The 19990-nt window shown below is 38.7% G+C and overlaps 2 protein-coding genes across 2 annotated transcripts; both read left to right on the top strand.

Annotated features, from left to right (window-relative positions):
• Positions 1–671: 671 nt before the first annotated feature.
• Positions 672–10582, top strand: LOC147864337 (metal tolerance protein C4-like). The gene is made up of 13 exons (XM_087320087.1): positions 672–1488; positions 3643–3709; positions 4405–4537; positions 4677–4732; positions 4897–5011; positions 5089–5146; positions 7105–7223; positions 7314–7433; positions 9252–9353; positions 9440–9512; positions 9707–9774; positions 9855–9915; positions 10004–10582. Exons 1-13 carry the CDS (start codon positions 906–908, stop codon positions 10126–10128), a joined length of 1680 nt encoding a protein of 559 aa, XP_087176213.1. The 5' UTR covers positions 672–905; the 3' UTR covers positions 10129–10582.
• A 1627-nt stretch (positions 10583–12209) lies between these two features.
• On the top strand, positions 12210–14208 carry LOC147864336 (putative xyloglucan galactosyltransferase GT20). The gene has a single exon (XM_087319180.1). The coding sequence runs from the start codon at positions 12224–12226 to the stop codon at positions 14057–14059; it is 1836 nt and encodes a 611-aa protein (XP_087175306.1). The 5' UTR covers positions 12210–12223; the 3' UTR covers positions 14060–14208.
• The last annotated feature ends 5782 nt before the right edge of the window (positions 14209–19990 follow it).

Genomic DNA, 19990 nt, shown 5'->3' with positions numbered 1-19990 from the left:
ATGTTGTCAGACAACGGGGCTCCTTCTGATAGAGTCGGGCTCCTGCTTACAGAGGCTGTCTGATAACGGGGCTCCTTTTGACAGAGTCGGGCTCTTGGTGACAGAGGCTTCAAAGAGTTGGGCTCCTTTTCACAGAGTTGAGCTCCTAGTGACAGACGCTGTCAACTTTTTATCCATCTTGGACGGTGGAGATCGAACGCGCCATCAGCGGTGCGACCTGCACCGTCCCTCTCCGCGATTCCCTCACTTGCCCTCTTTAATATTCGGTAGCAGTTAGTCACGATACATACATACATACATACAATACATACATACATACATACATACATACATACATACAATACATACAAATTACAATACATACAATACATACCATGCTTATACACAGGAATTCTGGTGTAGCCCAAGGTTTTGATCTGTAGCTTCCGGCTTCTGCATGCCTCCTGGCTATGGAGAAGCTCCCAAGCTTCCAATCAGTCGCCATCGTCGTGTAAGTGATGTTCTCTCTTCTTCATACTCATTGCAGCCAACAGGTTTCCTCCTGGTCCGCAGAGCACTCAAGGTACAGTTTTTTCTCCTCCCCCCCCCCCCTTTCCCCTATCTAAGCCAGAATTCAGCACCTGATTTCCTGCTAATGCTAGATCTTTTTTTTTTGTTTGATCTTGTAGAGAGAGAGAGAGAGAGTCTTAACCTCAAGATTGAGATCTCTCTTGTAGAGACAGAGAGAAGAAGATGAGTCCTCCCTCTTGACGTTTTCATGTCTCTGGCAGAGAAGATTTCTCTCTCCGTATTGAGATTTTATACCTCTCAGGGAGAGGCTTTTCCTACTCTCTCTCTCTCGTTCGTTTTTCTCCCTGTTGTGTAGAGACTTAGACTCTCCTCTCTCACTCTCAAGAGATTATATAATGCGGATAGCTAAAAATGATATCAGGCGAGCCTTCTCGAATGCAAAGGCAAATGCAAAGAAGGGTTCCTCTTTGAGTGGGGATGCTGGTTTCAAAGCAGGCCAGAGAGTTTTCCAAAATAGGATCCCATTTACTGCTGACCATGGATATCTTCCGCATGTTTCTCATTGTGGAGAAAAAGGCTCATTGTCCAAATTTCAGAGAAGATTATCACTTTTGGATTGGTTTCTTGGTCAAAGAAATCTTTCAGAGATTTATAATCATGGCAAGAAAGAGAGGTTGTTGAAATTGTTACCAGTTTCAGCTTGCATTCTTGTTAAGAAATATTTTCAAGAGATTTCTCGTCATGGAGAGAAAAGCACATTGCCTGCCATTTGGGAAATGAGCTATGACAGCATCTGGCAGGGTGGTCGTAAACAAATTTTAGATTGTAAAAGCATCTCGCAAGTCAGCCAAGATATAGCCCTTGAAAAAAGTATGGAACATTACAGATCAAGGAGAGATGGAGGCTGGCACAGGTCTCAGAATTTCAGGCCTTCGAATGTCATCCGGGATTTCAGTACAAGGTTATCCTTCTCAAGATGTAAGCAAATTTTCTTTGATTTGGCTATCATTGCATTATTCTTATTTCTATAGTAAATGTAATATAAATTTTCAATTTTCAATTGTTTCATTGTTTCATTACTTCATTCTGTATGAAATACAATGCTGTGTTCTTATAAGTTTTTACACAGTTTATGGCTTTCATTATGATTGTGTATCATTATTTCATACGCTACAAATGCATATTATGTGCATTGTTGATCTTAATCTTTGAACATTTATACTACATACCATCTTTCTCATATGCTACCAATGCAGACTTACACTTTTTTATGTGTGTTTTGACCTTACATCTTTCTCATTTGTTGCCATTACTGTATTATTGATGAAATGGTTTGCAATGTGGGGTGCAATGTGGGGTGCATTACCTTTGCTTCTTGATGCCTAGTTAATTCCTCAGTAAAAAATGTTTTCTTTTTGCAATACCTAATGTATCATGGTATAGGAAAGATGTGGAGGCTTATACTGCACTCAATATAATACTTATGTTGCAATAAATTACAGAAACAACTTCACTGAATGGATAAACCTCACTCAGTAATGCATGCTGGAGCCCATCCCCATCCCCTTGCCCACAATACGTACCATTGCTTCCATTTTGCTTAGCTCATATTCTCTTGAATGTTTTGCCTCGAACAAATTTGCGATTTTGAGAAACACTCTATTATAACACTCTATCCCGCCTTCACGTTTGCTTTCCGCACATTGTCAACCTTGACCAATCCCTATCCACATTTCTCTCAGTCACAATGTGCTTTCATTAGTAAACTTCATGAACATTTGAGAGTCTCTTATAAACTCTATACAAACTATGCAAAAATGTTTCACTTTGGTCTCATAGGTCACTCTGAGGTAAAATTTCCCTATAGAGGATGTGCGCACATCTTTGTACATCTGATTTGTCTCGTAAGACAATTTTGGCCTTTAATAGATGTTAAAAGTATCTCTTAATTCCATTCTCTCTCTCTCTCTCTCTTTCACTCGCTCTTATTGAGGTAGGCAGATATGCACGAATACCTCTAGAAGAAAGAATTTGCCAATTGTGTCATCAAAGAGTGGAATTTGAAGAACGCCATGTTTGTCATTGTAGTGTTTTTTATGAATTAAGAGGGAGATACCATTGCCTTTTTAAACAAGTCTTTGACCCACTACGCAAGAGGCCCAACGGTGCCTAGGACTTTTCTTGCTAGAACTCAAGAGACATAGGAAAAGTTGTTTAAGGACAACAATATAGTCACAAAAAGCTCATCCACAAAGAACAATCACAACTTTCTGTAGCCCCATCACTGTTAATGCGACAAGTCAATCAAGGGCGGCACAAATGGGCTCTTGACCAGGACATATAACAAAGGGGTTACAATAGGTCAGGCAATAACAATTTATAGGCAATAGCAATTTATCGTGCATGTAGGCCCTGGCCACATGGACCAAGACCTTACCAGCCTTGTCATCGACACATAAATGTGATTATCTTTCGTCTCTTTTTATCTAATTTACTTAGTAATATTTATTTTATTTTGATTTGTTGTTCTCAAAGATGAGACAACACTTAGATGTAATCTCTTGTTTGGTCTTATAGGCCGTTTTGGTCTCTTAAAAGATGTTAATATATCTTTCTCTCTCTCTCTCTCTCTCTCTCTCTCTCTCTCTCTCGATTGAAGATGCTGCCCATGTTTATAAAGGATAACTTGAGGCTACCCATATTTGTAATTGTAACCTGAACTAACCCATATTTGTAATAATGATTTGTCTCATAGGATGATTTCAGCCTCAGTAAAAAAACTTTATATTTCTTTCTTTCTGTTATGACAGCTGCTTCAACAGCCACAATGTCAAGATGCCCTTCAAATAGAGAATTTTATGGTGCTGTTTTTCATGAGAATTCATTGTCATCGAATTTCATTTTCATTTGTAACTTATAATGTGGTTTTATCTAAGGATCCAATCTTTGAAAGGACAAGATTCTATAACTATTCTCCTAATTCTGGTGGTCTTTCTCCCTGTCTATACTTGGATAGTACTCACTTGTACATTTGAGTGGTTCCTTGCTGTATTATATGTTTTCTCATGCTTGTTTTTCGCTTTTGCATGAGGATGCTTACTCTTGCTATTTTCTGGATCCACCATCTAACAGTGTACAGCTCGGATGCTGCAAATAATGGCAGTAAAAAGCTTGTTGACCCAGAAATTCAAGATCACAGGTACAAAGCTCAATCTATACTATTAATATTCATTGTGAATGCTCAATAGATATACTGAATTGAAAGTGGGAAGATCAAATGAAGTGGTTGAGGAAACCTATACTGATTTAGGTAGATTTCTATGCAGATTCACATTCATATTTGTCTAGTTATATACTTTTGTCATCTACTTACTCAATTAATTAAATGTGTTAATATACTTATTCTCTTCCATGGATTCACTCTATTTCACACTCGTCATTGCAAATCTATGACTTTTCTGGTTTATAAAGTTTTAATATTACATTAATACAACTTTGTAGGAGTACATGAGCCAGGCAAGGAAAAGAACTGGGCATTAACTTGGAATTATGCACGAGTTGTCAAATTAGGGCTAACATAGACGAATAGGCATATAGTCTGGACAATTATGTCACGGACATAACCATGAATTTGATATATAAAGAGGCGGCCTCCCTCTAGTAGGGATTCTTGCTTGCTCTCGTGGCCTGGGGGTGTGGGTCCACCTCTGGTTGCGCAGATATTGGAATTTGCCCAAACAAGCTAATCAGTCCTATGTCTGGGCTATAAATTGCATGTGTCCACAATTTGAAGTTTTAGATGTGCATCATAAATCAAGCATGTGGTTGCATTATGCTTGATGTAAATTTCTTTTCCAATTAATCAAGCTTATGCTGTTTTTGTGTGTGCCACAGTCAAAGAGCAGTCACGATTGCTTTATGGTGCAATTTTTTAGTTTTCTGCCTTAAGTGCGGTGTTTGGGCAGTCACTGGAAGTCATGTAATGCTGGCTGAAACGGTTCATTCTCTTGCTGATATAGCTAATCAGGTAAGGAGTAGGAACTGCAAGTAAATGTATTCATGAGATAGGCAATAATATATGCAAAGTATCATGGCAACGATATAACTTGGAATTTCATCATGGTGTTTTAAAAGCACGTTTCCTTTAACATCATCTTACTGTACAGGCATTATTGGCATATGGCCTTGTAAGTTCAAGGCGAGCACCAGATGAACTGCATCCGTGTGTAACCAGCCTGCTCTCAACTGTAGAAGGAGTGAATTATAATGTTCATATTTCTGCTTTTTACTCACACCGTTTGAATAATGTTGACATAGGTATGCATGAGAAGGATATTACCTGGATGGATAAAGTAATTCAATGACTAGTTTGTTCATGTCTTTCAGGTATGGATATTCGAAGGAGAGGTTTGTCTGGTCCCTTATTTCTGCTGTTGGAATTTTTTGTTTGGGATCTGGAGCCACAATTGTTGATGGATTTTCGAATTTGTGGATAGCAGAGGTTCAACCCTTATTCTCTGCTGATATATTTTGTAAAGGAATCAATTTCTAATCCTGATTTTACTATTAATTTGACAGCTTCCAGAGAACATTTCTATTGCTGCAATGGTGCTTGCTGGATCTATGATTATTGAAGGTATGGATCATATATATTGCATTCCTTTCAATTTCTACATGTCACATGTGAATTGTAGTGGTAGATCACGGCCTCCTGACACATTCTTTTGACGTTAAGAGTTATATTTTCCTCTGTTTTAGGCATTCCATTGTGTTTATCCTCTCTGTCCCCTATTTCTCTGGTATAAATGTTTTTGTGTTTGCGTCTATGGTGTATGTTTACAGTATTTGCTCCCATTCCTTTTTTAGTGCTTCATTTTTTCTCTGCCTCTTATCTTAGAATTGCAAACAAGGCTATGTGACCGTAATAATAGGGTGGTTCTGTACTTGTTCTGTTTGCTTCGTTTATGAACACAGAATTGATGCTCTTCTACCTAATAGAAACATCACATGTTGCACAGGTTTCTGTATTGGTGCACTCAATTGGTGAATCCTTTTGAAAGCTATGTAGTTCTATTGTGATAGTTGTCTCACACTTACAAAAGTCATTATTGATATATGATCAACAAGTATGTTTATGAAGAATTGCTCAAAATCATAACTACATCTGGGAGTGAGAGTAAGAAACCAACTAACAAATGATGCGTATAAATTTACAAGATTACAATATGTCTATATAAGTTCCATCAGCTATGAATATGGTGGGTCTAGGGGTACTTGCACCTAGAATATCACTTCATACTAGGATCAAGGTTAAAAGAGGGAAAGTTTGAAGAAATTGCACATAACCTCTTGTAAGAATTTCTTTTCTAGTTTTGAAGATCCTCCTAAAGGGTGTGATTGTTACTTGTGCCAATAATGTTTCTTATATCATTTGAAGCATTGGTCAAGTTCATAGCACAGCAGCCAATGGGAGTATCTTGTCTCCTCGTGCAATGTTCTCTATGTCTGGGGTATACAGAAAAATCTTCTTTCTATTCCCACTGTTTCTATGCTTGGTTATCCTGTACTTTTTCTCAATATTTTTCTATACTTATGATTCTTTTGTGATAACTAGATGCATTAGTACCCAATATCTATCTCTTTTGTTCTCAAAGATCGAGAAAACCTTTTAAGATATAATCTCTTGTTCAGACTCCTAGACCATTTTGGCCTCTTTAAAGACTTTAGTATTTTTTTCTTTCTTTCTTTCTATGACAAATTCACAGTCCATGATCATAGAAATAGCGATACCATTGTTATTTCAGTTAGCTTGGTCAGAAAGCTTTACAGGCTTGACATATATCGGAAATTTGATGGCCAAAGTGCATTGGTGGTGGTTACTCGAGTACTCAGGAAGACTGAGCTTTGGCATGTCTGGTTTGGCCACTTAAATTTCAGTGGCCTTGTGTAGCATCCTTAGAATGCAAATGTTTTAGAAACAAGAAAATTTCAACTGTATCCAGTTCCATGAAGAGACCATCTATTGGAGACTCATTTTCGTATATTCATCGATGATGCAATCAGACAAACTTGGGTCTATCCTCTGAAGGAGAAGTCTCCTGTCTTTCAAGGTTTCAAAGAATTCCCGTTCCATAAACTCATAAACTCATTACTCTCCACATGGATGGTTTGAGGGAGTACATGTCAAAAGAGTTCAATGCTTTTTTGAAGGTCAGAAGTATCATCCATCCATGTACCACTCCATACATACCACTACAAAATGATTAGGTTGAGGGGAATAATAGGTCTCTCATAGAGATGCATGATGCAAGATCAATGGTAAGAAACTACCTCAGAAGTTTTCGTTAAAAGCTTTCATGGGTACAGACTATGTCTTTGATAAAGGCCCAACAAAAGCACTTATTGCCTTACTCCATATGAGGTATGGAATGGCACAAATCACCAGTGAAAAAACCGGATAATTATAGCATTTACTTTTCTGATAAGTGAGAAAGAAATTTTACCTATCCTGTGGAAGAAAGTTCACGATATTGTTTGCTTCACGATAAAGAAAAACTATTGAATTTTGACTCCATTTTATTTATTCGCTGCTAGGTGTTTCTCTATTGGTCGCAATAAAGGCTGTGAAAAATGGTGCATCCGCTGAAGGTATGAGTCTGTGGGATTACTGCTGGCGAGGCCATGATCCAACTGCTGTTGCTGTTATGATGGAGGTATTAGGAAGACTTTGAAGGCTTTGTGAAGGAGCAAATGGCATTACAATATTAGGCAATAGTTTAAGGTGTAACTTTATTCATGTGAAGGATGGAGCAGCTGTTGCTGGCCTGGTGATTGCATCAATGTCTCTTATAGCAGTGTCTATAACAGGAAATCCTATTTATGATCCCATTGGCTCAATTTTTGTGGGGAACTTGCTTGGAATGGTAAGATGACATTTCCCAATACTTAACCAGCATTGAAATTTGTGTGCATAAAGTTAAATGTAGAATCATTGAACTTTGACTGTTGAGGAAGGATGATGTTTGAAAGAGATACACAAAGGTTTACATGTTGGTAATGTAGCTTTTGAATTGTAGTGTGTAAAGCTGAATGGATTACAATTGTGGAATTGTTTGCTGTTTGTGAGTAAAGCTAGAAAGAAAGAAATATCAATGTTTCTTAAGAGGCCAGAAGGGGCGCATAAGGCCAAATGAGAGATTACATGAGAAATAAAAAAATATGATCTCATTGTGAAACATAAATTAAAAACAACACTACAAATTAAACATAAATTGATAAGACTGCATCAGGTACCATGTATTTACTTTAACCAAACGCATAATGTTGGGAGCTTAGATGGACTGAAACTTCTTCAAAGATCTTCAACATAGGCCAATCAAAGATGGAGAGGTCTCTGGATGAAAATGTCTGTGATTTGTTGATAATGAGGGTGAAGAGGCATTGGTTCAGATGGATGTGGCCGACATGCATGATCATCAATTTTATTTAACCCCTTTCAAATGCATCATTCAAGACCCTTCAATGTCAGGTGAATATGGCCTTGAGTTGTTGATAATGAGGGTAGTAAGGCTGTGGTCCACTAGACATGGCCTATGTGACAAATAGCTATTGATCAATGTTAATGGTGTTATGAGAATGGCTGTCGCCACATGATAATGGGGTGTTGATGAGTGTTGATGGGGTGGGGAGTGGCGCCTAGAATGGCTCCACCCCCCACTCAAGGGGGTTAACATGAGGGAGAGAGAGAGAAGAGAGAGACAGAAATGAGAGAGGAAGCTTTTTCTTATTATTATGCATACCCCGTAAGGGGGTTAAATAGTACAATGAGGGTTAGATACATAGGGTTGCATACCCCTCCATCCATTCACACACACAATTCTCTCACACCCTTTCCTATCTACCCACATGCACACACAATTACGCATATACTCACACTTTCACTCTCATGTACATTTGCACATACACAACAACAAAACTATAGACTTTCACCCTTATCCATCCCCGTACATCTCATACGGGTAACACATAACACTTATCAATCTCCGTACATCTCATACGGATAACAATCAATCTAATGTAACTCCTTTCAAATGCTTTGGTCAAGACCCTACTTGTGTAGCCCCTAATTGATTGTAGCATGGGGAGGGATGATGTTGCTAAAGGAGGTGGTGAGGGTTCATTGCTGATGTAGTTTCGTAGCTGTGCAGCTGTTCAACAACTTCTCACTGTCTTTTGATTTCTTAGCAAGAATAATATTATGCATTGTTGGTCTTCATATTCCATTACATTATAAATTGGGCCAAAGTCTTGTGGGAAGAGGTGTGGTATATCTATCCCTTGTTTCTTTTAAAACAGTATAATGGAGAACATAGTGCTGCTCTAATTTCACACCGCAATCACACAATTGGTGGATCTGTTCGTGTGTCCCTGTCTCATCTCTAACTGATGTGAATGAGAGATGTGTATCCATATAAGAGAACCGATGATAAATCCATCTCATGGGCACCATGGGCTACATATACACCAGAAAGTCGAACACAGGCAGCCTCTAGTGAGGAAAACCATGTCCTGTGAATGTTTCTCCTGGGTATGTGCAGGATTGTGTATGCTGCATTTATTATCTCCCAAAAAGAATTTCGGTTTTGATCTTGTTTCCCATCTTGACTGTTGTTAAACACCATCACTCTAGTTTTAGAGGAAATGTCATTTTTCGTGTGGACTAATTGTATATTTGGTGTCAGGTTGCTGTCTTTCTCATACAGCGTAATCGTCATGCATTGTTAGGAAGGGCAATGGACAATCAAGACATGAAGCTCGTGCTTGATTTTCTTGCTTCTGATCCGGTATTTTCATAATCATAATGAATACAATTTCGCACAGCTACATGAAACTGGTGTCGATTTGGATAACGCTTTTTGTACTGCTTTAGGTAGTGGATGCAGTTTATGACTGCAAAAGTGAGGTTATTGGACCACGTTCATACCGATTCAAAGCAGAAATTGGTAAGCATCAGCAATACAACGTATGTCAGCAACTTTGTTTATAATTTCAGGATGGCAGTTCCTCGAGGATGCTTCTGGCTAGCCTGGAATAGCTAATGTGTATATATAGATCATTTATCAAAGTGAACTGAAAAATTGTGAAAGCATCAGTATACATGTATATGATGTATCCCTAACATTTTGAATTCATACAGATTTCAATGGTGTAGTTATTGTACAGAATTATCTCAAAAGTGTGGGTCGCGATGCATGGGCTGCTGAGGTAAATACGAGTAACTTGAATTCTTCATTCATATCATGCACATTTTTTGAGCTCTGCTTATTTTCATCGTCTCTAAGCAGTTTCGGCAAGCTGTCAATGGTAACGATGGGCTGGCATTGGATCGAGCAATGTCAAATTATGGTAAATAAATGGTGTGGGTGTGTAAATATGCTTCTAGTTTAGAAGGGAAACGAACTTGAATATGACAGCTATTTTTAATATGTTACAGGAGAAGAAGTTGTTTTAGCTCTTGGCAGCGAAGTTGATAGGCTGGAAAGAGAGATCCAAAGATTAGTTCCTGGTATTCGATATGTTGATATCGAAACTCATAATCCGAATGGTCCTACTCCTTAATCAGAATTATACTGTTTTGTATTCTTGAACTATGAGAAAGTGAGCCACTGCTGATATACCAATTCTTGAGTAAATCAGTGTGTATGATCATTTGCAACCATGAATATTCTACACTTGGTAGAAGGTTAAGCGAAGCTACATTTAAAATGAGGAGACTACATTATGCTGGAGTAAAAAAGATGATACTGTATCCTGTTCGGTGTCAACAGCAAGTCACATCACATTGATGACTGAAAGCTTCGTGAATCGTATATCATCAATTTTCAGTTTGGAATATTTTGCATGTGTCTCAGTGATGGAATACACTTTGTGCTCGTATTTAATTTCATTGATATTGGAGATAATTATTGTAGGTCAGAAACCTGAGACAACTAATTGTTCTTGATGGACACATGAATATTTTCCATTAAATAATTATGTATTTCTGTCAAAGACATGTATCATGATTCATTTAGTCAATTGTTATATGCATAATTTACGATTGTTTCAAAGTTGTGTTTCTTAACACAATATCTGTTTCGTATGTCTCAGGGGCTTCAATCAGGGAGTAGCAAAATGTGTATGCTAATGATGAAGTGAAAAGGATTAACAGATGAATAATGTCTAAACAATGTGTAAAACTTTACTTTCGACTTGCCAAAATTACTACTTAAAACTGTTTTACTATATATCATTTTGTCATTCTACAGGGATGCTTGCATGTTAGCATCTCAGTTGTCTCTATGTATCTTGGTCTCAATACTCTCAACTATAATCTATTGTTTGCATAACATGTAGCAAACAAATTGAGGCTACAATAAAAGTTTCAATATTGGTTAAGATATTGTATATTAATGCTACAAAAGTTTTCTACAAAAGCACGATCTGAATGTACCATAAAACATATATGAAGATGGTAGCCATGTTCTTTTAATTTCAAGTCAATTCATGGTAAAGCAATATCTAAATCTATTAAGAAATAAAGAAGCAAGAGGGAACATTATTCTTTTAATCCAGTTCATTTGCATAGTGGATGTTTTAGAGAGTTTTAACGGTATGTTTGTTATTGATTTTGTTAATACAAATCTCCTTGTTAATCAATATTTTCTAGATTAAGCTACTTAGATAAAAAAAAGGCTATTAAAAGTTTGTGTGAGATAGCTCAATATTATCTTACCACCACTAAGATGGATTAGTAGACTCTGTAACTTAGGCCATTACTAGCTAGGTGATCAAGTTAAATATCGGTATATATAATGTTAACTTGTCTCTATAGTTAATGGTAGGATTATTAATCAAGGAAACCCATGATTGAGAAACTACATCACAAAGAGCATTAAATCAAATATAGTTTATTTATTTGAATGTATTGTCATAGATGAATTGTAACAATACCATGACTAACATTTGTTCATTTCCAAAAATGCACATCCTAGTATTACATGATTTGAGTCTACATAGCCCCTCATTAGGTACGATGATTAAGAGATGATTTTCATGGCTTCATTTTAGTCAACGTTAAAGGGCATTTCCAATGATAAAGACAAAAAAAAATAGTGGTATGATGAGGAAATAGAACTAGAGAGCAACCATGTAAAGTATATGCATGAGTAAAATATAAAATAGGCGAAAAGATCGTGCAAGAAGGTTGATATATAGATCTATACATATCTACATCTGGAGAGAGGTCAAAAAGATGTTACTATCATCCTAGGATGCCGAATATGAGGCACAAATGTTTTTTCTTGTAGCGTGTGTGGATGAGAGTGTGGTGAGGGAGAGCCTAATCACCACCATGATGTTCCCACTCTAGTGTTTTTATGAATGGCATGCATGATGGATCCATTTATCAAGAAAAATGAACTTGTAGTGATGGAGGGCTTGCACTTGCATCTACATATGTATATCTATATGTATGTATATACATGTAGATGTAGATGTATATACATACACTGTATACATATACATACATACACATATACATATACATGTACTTATACATTATTACATATATGTATATACATACAATATGTATATATATATATATATATGAAGATGTGGGTTTATAACTGATTCTTATTTAGGTCATTTTTCATGAGAGAGATAGAGAGGAGCCATGCCGATGAGGAATGTGGCTTCCATGTGCCTCGCTCTCGTATTCTGCCTCTGGACCCTCTGTGTCATCCTCCCCTTCCTCTACAGAAGAACCCTGCAGAGCTCCACCACCACCACCACCACCACCATACTTGCTGGCCAACACCATCATCATGGCCATCAACACGATGATGCTGTCAGTGATAAGAACCCACTTAATCTAACCTCCCACCCCCTGCCATGGCTCAAAGACGATGATCCCTTACCCAACACCCATCAGCATAACTTATCTCTCCAGGTCCAGAGTCACACTCAATCTCTGCAAGAAAATGTCCTTTCTTCTTCTTCTTATGAGAAGGCCCACATGGCCCATCAAGATGTGGAGAGGCTTATGGAAGAGCTTCGCCGAAGTGCTGATGTTTACGACGGTGATGGTCACCCGAATGAAGATGATGCCGCGCTCCTCTCTCGCGGTATAAGCTCCTCTTGTGAAGGAAGGAAGGTCTATATATATGATCTTCCTGCTATGTTCAATGTAGAGCTTGTTGGGCTGTGTGAGAGCTTGATCCCTTGGACTAGTATGTGTGATTTCTTCTCCAATTCAGGGATGGGCAAATCAGTGATGGATGTGGATAACCAGACACAGAAAGAAAAGGGTAAATTGAGTGCCCATTTGGAGAAGACCCGAACAAAGAAAATGGGGAAATTCAAGAACCCATTTGCTGAAATGATGCCTTTAGGGCAATGGTTTGATACCCATCAATTCTCCCTTGAGATACTCTTTCACGAGAGATTGAAGAGATTCCAATGCCTTTCCAATAATCCTGCGGAAGCCAACCTCTTTTATATACCTTACTATGGAGGGCTTGATGTGCTTCGATGGCACGTCTTCTCGGGCGGCAATGCCAGCCTCGAGCAACGGGATCGGCTAGGGCTAGAGCTCATCAATTGGCTTCGAAAGCAACCCACATGGGGAAGAAACAAAGGGAAAGACCATGTTCTCGTGTTGGGTAAGTCTTCATGGGATTTTAGAAGACCCAACAATAACAACAATGACAATAGTAGTAGTAGTGGTGGTGCTAATAGTAATGGGTGGGGCAATAATCTTTTGCTTCAGCCTGAGATGCAAGAGATCACTAAACTCTTGATCGAACGCCAACCGTGGCACCCACACGACGTGGGGGTACCGTACCCAACGTTTTTCCACCCTCGGATCGATCGAGATGTGAGGGACTGGCAAGGGGTTGTGGATGGGTCCGAGAGGACACGCCTTATAAGTCTCAATGCACTCCAACAAACTTCCGTACATCCATACCACGATGAGAATATCAACCCCTTCTTGATAAGACAATGTTTGGATGGGCCCAAAGGGGTGTGCATCTATTCGGCATGTGGAGGGGAAGATGCTGATAATTCAGACCCGTGCACCCAACCCCCCTCTATCATGCATTTCCTCTTGCATTCCGAGTTTTGTCTCCAGCCTTCGGGAGACCATAGTGTCACGAGGAGGTCTTTGTTCGATTCTCTCATTGCTGGATGTATCCCGGTCTTGTTTGACCCTTTCACTGCTTATTATCAATACCCATGGCACCTTCCGTCCGACCCAACCTCGTATTCAGTTTATATCCCTGCCTTTGACATTCGACAAGGGAAAGTTAATGTTATCCATGAACTACAAAAGATTGCAATGTCTGTAAGGCAAGAGATGAGGGTTAGGATCATTTATGAAATAATGCCAGGGTTGGTTTATGCTAGGCCTAATTCGAAGTTAAGGGATGTGGAGGATGCTTTTCTCATATCTATGAGGAGTTTGTTTTCTAAAGTGGCAAAAAGACTAAGCAGTGATGAAGACGCTTAAACCCAAAACAAACAAAAATTCGGAAAAAACAATATATACATATGAGCTTGCTCTAATGTCTATGATTTACACAAACCAATGTAATATGTATATTATGATCATAATGTGTGAGAGAGATTCTATTATCGTCTTCGAAGGTAAAATATGATCAATGAGACAATATTACATTTCACGTGAAAGTGAATAGCGACTCGATGTTCAAGAACTTTACCAATGAATGTTGTAATCGAGAGTATACATTGTGGTGTTGAGAGAAATTTATGCAAGGATTGGCTTGGTTAAAGATGCGTGGAAAGTATGATTGAATATGATCAAAGGCAAAACATTGTATCAAATTGTAATACTTAAGTCTCTCAAAATTGTTTCGGGCAAATTGTGTATAGTCGACCACTCTTATCATTTGTGCCTCAACGCCTTGTCTCACATCGCAATGCATGTGAGATGAGTTATATGAAAACAATGGTTAGAATGGCAAACAATGTGATGGGCTCTAACATGTAATTGGGTGCAACATATTTGTATAATGTGTGAAGCATGAGCCTCCACATTTGTCCCATGTCATGATATATTGGCGTTACAAAAATCCTCGTTTACAGAGGAATCTAGTGATGCATCATGAAGTGTGTTGCATCCTATCTACCAAACCATTTTTCTATATTTTGTATCTAATAAGAACACAAAATTTTGCTTTTATGCGTCTTTTGGATCTTTTTGTTTGCTTCCCATGCAATTTTAGGAAGTCGATGCGAGGGACTTTATGAGAGGAAGATGTATGACGATTAGTTCTTAACTCGTAGAAACTTTGTAAGAAAATGTTTTTGGACATTTTCAAACTCTTTCAAAGTAGATTTTGGGACACTACCACCTCATACTTCAACCCCCATAGAGAAGCACTAGTGTCATCAAAGTGTCAAAAAGGTATTTCTTGAGGACCCAACACTTAATATTTGCATGATTGCAAGTGTTCTTCAATGCATACTATGCTCTCTTTCCCACCTTTAAGCAGCGTGTAGCACATTCATTCCATCTATGATTTGAAGGAACTTCAAGGCTATGATTTTTGAAACTTTCCACACATTCAGGTGTCTCATTATTGTACATAATGCATGGTTTTTAAAAAAAAGATTTAAATCTTTTTTTTGGCTCGTCACAAGCATAATCTTAGTTTCAGAGCTATTGAGTCTTGACAATTAATTTAGTATGCATGCAAAATTGTTCCAATGCCTTTATTAGCTTTTGTGTAACTCCTAAAGTATTTGCAAAAAGCACTACATTATCTGCATATAACAAAAGCATAATGACTACATTCTCAATAACAACTTCTTCTGTTATAAACTTGGCAACCATTTCTTCCAATTCATGAATGCATAGACCAAATAGAGTTAATGAAAGTCTATCGGTCATACGCCAAAAGCGCTATCGAAAAAAATCTAAAAGTCTGTCGCTCATACATACAACATATAACCTTCTCATAGTTTCAAGAAATGGCAAACATATATTCACTTGACACCTCGTTTTCTTCCATTCACTTTCAAAGATGGTCACAAGGTACTATATCAAAAGCTTTCTTGAAGTCTATGAAGCAACAATATAAACCTTTACATTTAAGGATACTTTGTTCCATTAATACTCGAAGGGTGATAAGGTGATCAATGGTGTTTTCAAAGGTCAACTTGTCCATCAACTCTCTTACCATTTTTTCAGTCTTATGACTTATCTTTGATTTCATTATACATCCAAATAGTGTTGCCATTAGCGAGCCAACCATGATGGCTTGATAGTTGTGTGAGTATGAGTGCTAGGTGCAGAAACGTGTATGGATCTGTAGTTGGTATTGGACAACAAACAACACATACAGAAAATAGAATACGCGTGGATACTTACACAAATGGAGCTTTAATGGAAAGTTTCTTCTTACTTCGTTCTTTCTCAGAGATACAATACTCTGCTCGTCATCACTCATTACAATGTTCGGTATTCATTTATATACTAAGCCCTAACTTATTAACGAGTTCACACTCAGACGGATACAATTTGGAAGGAGTCGGCCTTTTATGCCAACAAACTCCCTCCTAAAAGGACCACTCTTTCTTGCATGTACAAGTGCTTGGGGTTATCTCCCCTGTAAACCTAGATTACATATTTAACTAGATCTTATGTTACAAGTCTGTTGGCAAGTAGCCGAGTTGGCAGAGGTATAGTATGAGTGTCGGTCAGCTCTTCCCTTCTGCTCCTCATTCGGCTTTCTTCTGCTCGGTCGTTTGTCGTAGCCCCATCTTCGTCCTTACTGTTCCGAAGCGTTGATCTGGGAGTGGCTTCGTTAGGCAATTGACGATGTTCACCTCGGTGTCGATCTTCCGGACTTCGAGTTTCTTCTCGGTCACGAGCTCCCAGATATGATGATACAACACCTCAATGTGCTTCTTCTTCGCATGGTAGATGAGATTGTTGATGAGGCGTATTGTGCTCTGTGAGTCGTAATAGATAGTCGGCGTTGGTTTGTTTATTCGGTTTGTAGTTCCGAAGTCAGCAGTCAGTCAGTGCAGCCAGATCGCTTCCTTCGTTGCATCCGATGTTGCTATATACTCGGCTTCTATGGTAGACAGGGTCGTGCACTCTTGAAGTTTCGACCTCCATGATATCGCACCGCCACCATAGGTGAATATGTAGCCAGTCGATTTCTGATTGTCTGTGTTCCCGGCATAATCGGAGTTGGTGTAGCCTTCGATTTCGGCTAAGATTATTAGTCCAAAAGTCAGCTGTGCATCCGTGGTTCCTTTTAGATACCTAAGGATGTGCTTGACGGCCTCCTAGTGCTTCTTTCCTGGGTTTGACATGTACTGGCTGACCACCCCTACAACATAGGCTAGGTCAGGTCAGGTCGCCACCATTGCGTACATGATACTTCCTACTGCCGATGCATAGGGTATCTTTCCATTAAGCTCTCTCTCCTTGTCCATTGTAGGAGAGTCTCTATCCGATAGTTTGATCGACGTCGGAAGCGGTGTCGGTGCTGGTTTTGCGTTCTCCATGTTGAAGCGCTTCAACTCCTTGCCGATGTATTCAGACTAGGAGAGTCGGAGAGTTTTGGTCGTCCGATCTCACTCTATCCTCATGCCCAATATGTGTCGGGCTTGTTCGAGTTCCTTCATCACGAACTTTGCGTGAAGTCTCCGCTTCAGCTTACCGATCTTTGCTTGATTGCTCCATGCAATCAACATGTCGTCGACGTATAGGATTAGATAGATCCTTGACTCGTTGGCCAGTTGCCAAACATACGTGCATGGGTCAGAGTCTGATCTGTTGTATCCAAGCTGCCGTATGTAGGAGTCAAACTTCTGGTACCACATTCTCGGTGCTTGTTTTAGGCCATATAGACTTTTCTTTAGTCGACATACGAGGTGATTGTCCTCCCCCATTGCCGTGAAGCCTACCAGTTGAGACATGTATATGTCTTGTTCCAGATCTCCGTGTAGGAATGCCGTTTTTATGTCCATCTGCTCAAGCTCTAGATCTTCTGTCGCCACGACTCCTAGTAGGAGTCGGAGGGTGGTCATCTTGACTATTTGTGAGAATATCTCGTCGTAGTCGATCCCGTATTCCTGTTTGAATCCTTTCGCGACAAGCCGAGCTTTGTACTTGGGTTTCTCTGAGTTGGATACATACTTGTATCGGAACACCCATTTGCAAGGTAGTGGCTTTCTTCCTGCTGGTAGTTCAACCAGCTCCCATGTCTGATTATGATGAATCGAGTCCATTTCGGATTTCATGGCCTGCAACCATGTTTCGGTGTCCGGTGCAGCCATAGCTTCGTCATGCGTGCGTGGTTCGCATGCATCCGTGTAGTGAACATAGTCAAGGCCTGGTTGATAAAACTTTATTTGCCTTCGAGCTCGTCCAAATCTCCTGGATGCTGTAATATCTGGTTCGAGTTCTTCAATCGGTTCAGATTGACAATCGGTATTTGTTGAACCAGTTGCGTCAGGAGTCTTTTTAGGTGTCCTGCCCTCGGTTTGGGATTTCGGTGGTGTCTGGTTGTTCTCCCTTGTGTTGTTGTCGACTTGGTTCTTACTGGCCTCTTAGCAACTATGCCTTTGTCGACTCTTGTCAATTCGGTTGTGTCTTTGATTTCTTGTTGCCGCCAAACAACAAAAGAAATTCGGCTCCGATACTAGTTGTGAGTACGAGTGCTAGGTGCGGAAACGTGTCTGGATTTGTAGTTGGTACTGGACAACAAACAACACATACAGAAAATAGAATAGGCGTGGAGACTTACACATATGGAGCTTTAATGGAAAGCTTCTTCTTACTTCGTTCTTTCTCAGAGATACAATACTCTACTCGTCATCACTCATTACAATGTTAGGTATTCGCTTATATACTAAGCCCTAACTTATTAACGAGTTCACACTCGGACGGATACAATTTGGAAGGAGTCTGCCTTTTATGCCAACAAGTTGTTTACATTATTTACATCTCAAATTGTATCCAATTGTACGACATGCCATATTGTAATGCATGATTAAACATATCTCTTATCCATGCATGTGCTTCCTTTTGTATCTATGTGAGCATTTCAACCTTTATACGTTAAGGTCATATGCCTTTCAAGAGCCCAATTTTGTAAGTCCTATTCATATATCTTCAAATTATTGTAAAGAAGGGAGACATATGTGAAAGACAACCATAACACATCATCTTTCCGGCAAGAGATAACTCATATAAATTCTTACAATGTATAGATAAGTCAAGAAGATTTAAGTTACCATAACTCTCAACACATTTCACCTTTAGATTTCCCCAAATTTTAGCACATGCATGTGCTTTCTTTTGTGTTTCGAGATATTGTTGAGTACCTTCCCATAATCTTCCCTTTCTTTCAATAAGCCTTTTGTACTCATGCAAATGCTTTTGGTTATTTTTTGTATCCTTGACTACATCCAAAGTCATAAGGCACTTCCTAGCTTCATGATATTCTTTATCAAACCCTTTTTTCTTTGAACTACATTTCTTGGTGCATTTCCAAGATGCATGCTTGGTCGAAAAACATTTGTTTGTGCATGAGAGAATGATTTTCTTAAAGCTTCCTATTCGCATTCTAGTGTGGCACCATGTTGTATCTAAGTTGTCATTTGTAACATATCCTCAACCATCTTGGAATACATGGGTGCTCACTTAATGTTCATGCTCAAGTGTAGTTGTTTATAATCTTCAATGGCCTCGTCACAATCAAACATATGCATACATTGAGGTCAATACATGAAGTCCTATGATTGGATTTTAGTGTCCATTCACCATGTGAGTATTCATGTATACAACCCAAAATACCTTTAGAAAGTAACATATAGTCAATCACACTATTTCCTTGTGTTTTCTACATGTAAAACCATTAGTTTTGGGCCATAAGGATACACCATTTGCAATAAGCAATCTAGTATTATTGCACATTTGTAGGAGTAAGTTCCCAAATTTGTTCAGATCTTTTTCATCACTAGAAGAGTGGCTATACGTTTGAATATCCTCTTACATCTTTCATATATGTGGCATGAAAGATTGTTGTGCAACTAGTTGGAAACTTCTTATACGAGCATTCATGTCACCAAAGACAATAACTTCCTATTTGGATTTGAAATAAGTAATATTATCTTGTAGATTGACAAAAGGTTTATCTTTATCCAAACAAGCATAAAAGTTTGAATATTGATGAGGAATGTAACATCCAACTACAAAAATGGGCAAATTATTGGGTGTTCCTATTTTGAGCCATATGTAGCATTTATATTCATCATTTTGTATGATCAACATATATACCTTGTAAAAGTTAGCATGCGGAAGCGTTAGACAAACTGGCTCAGTAGGATAACAATAGAAAATGAGAAAAGGTTTAATGGAGAGCTTAACACAGAGAATATGCGTGGGAGAGACAAAGAG

This window comes from Azolla caroliniana, unplaced genomic scaffold (assembly GCF_043228905.1).
Source record: "Azolla caroliniana isolate FFs.n. ecotype wild unplaced genomic scaffold, voAzoCaro1.0.p SCAF_5, whole genome shotgun sequence".
NCBI lineage: Eukaryota > Viridiplantae > Streptophyta > Polypodiopsida > Salviniales > Salviniaceae > Azolla > Azolla caroliniana.
Note: the sequence above shows the minus strand (reverse complement) of the source record. Positions and strands in the feature narration are given on the sequence as shown.

Coding starts and splice junctions, on each gene's coding strand:
- LOC147864337 (XM_087320087.1), top strand. CDS start 906: ATGCGGATAGCTAAAAATGATATCAGGCGAGCCTTCTCGAATGCAAAG. Junction 5,147..7,104: donor TGGATCTATGATTATTGAAG/GTATGGATCATA, acceptor ATTCGCTGCTAG/GTGTTTCTCTATTGGTCGCA. Junction 9,354..9,439: donor ATTTTCTTGCTTCTGATCCG/GTATTTTCATAA, acceptor GTACTGCTTTAG/GTAGTGGATGCAGTTTATGA.
- LOC147864336 (XM_087319180.1), top strand. CDS start 12,224: ATGCCGATGAGGAATGTGGCTTCCATGTGCCTCGCTCTCGTATTCTGC.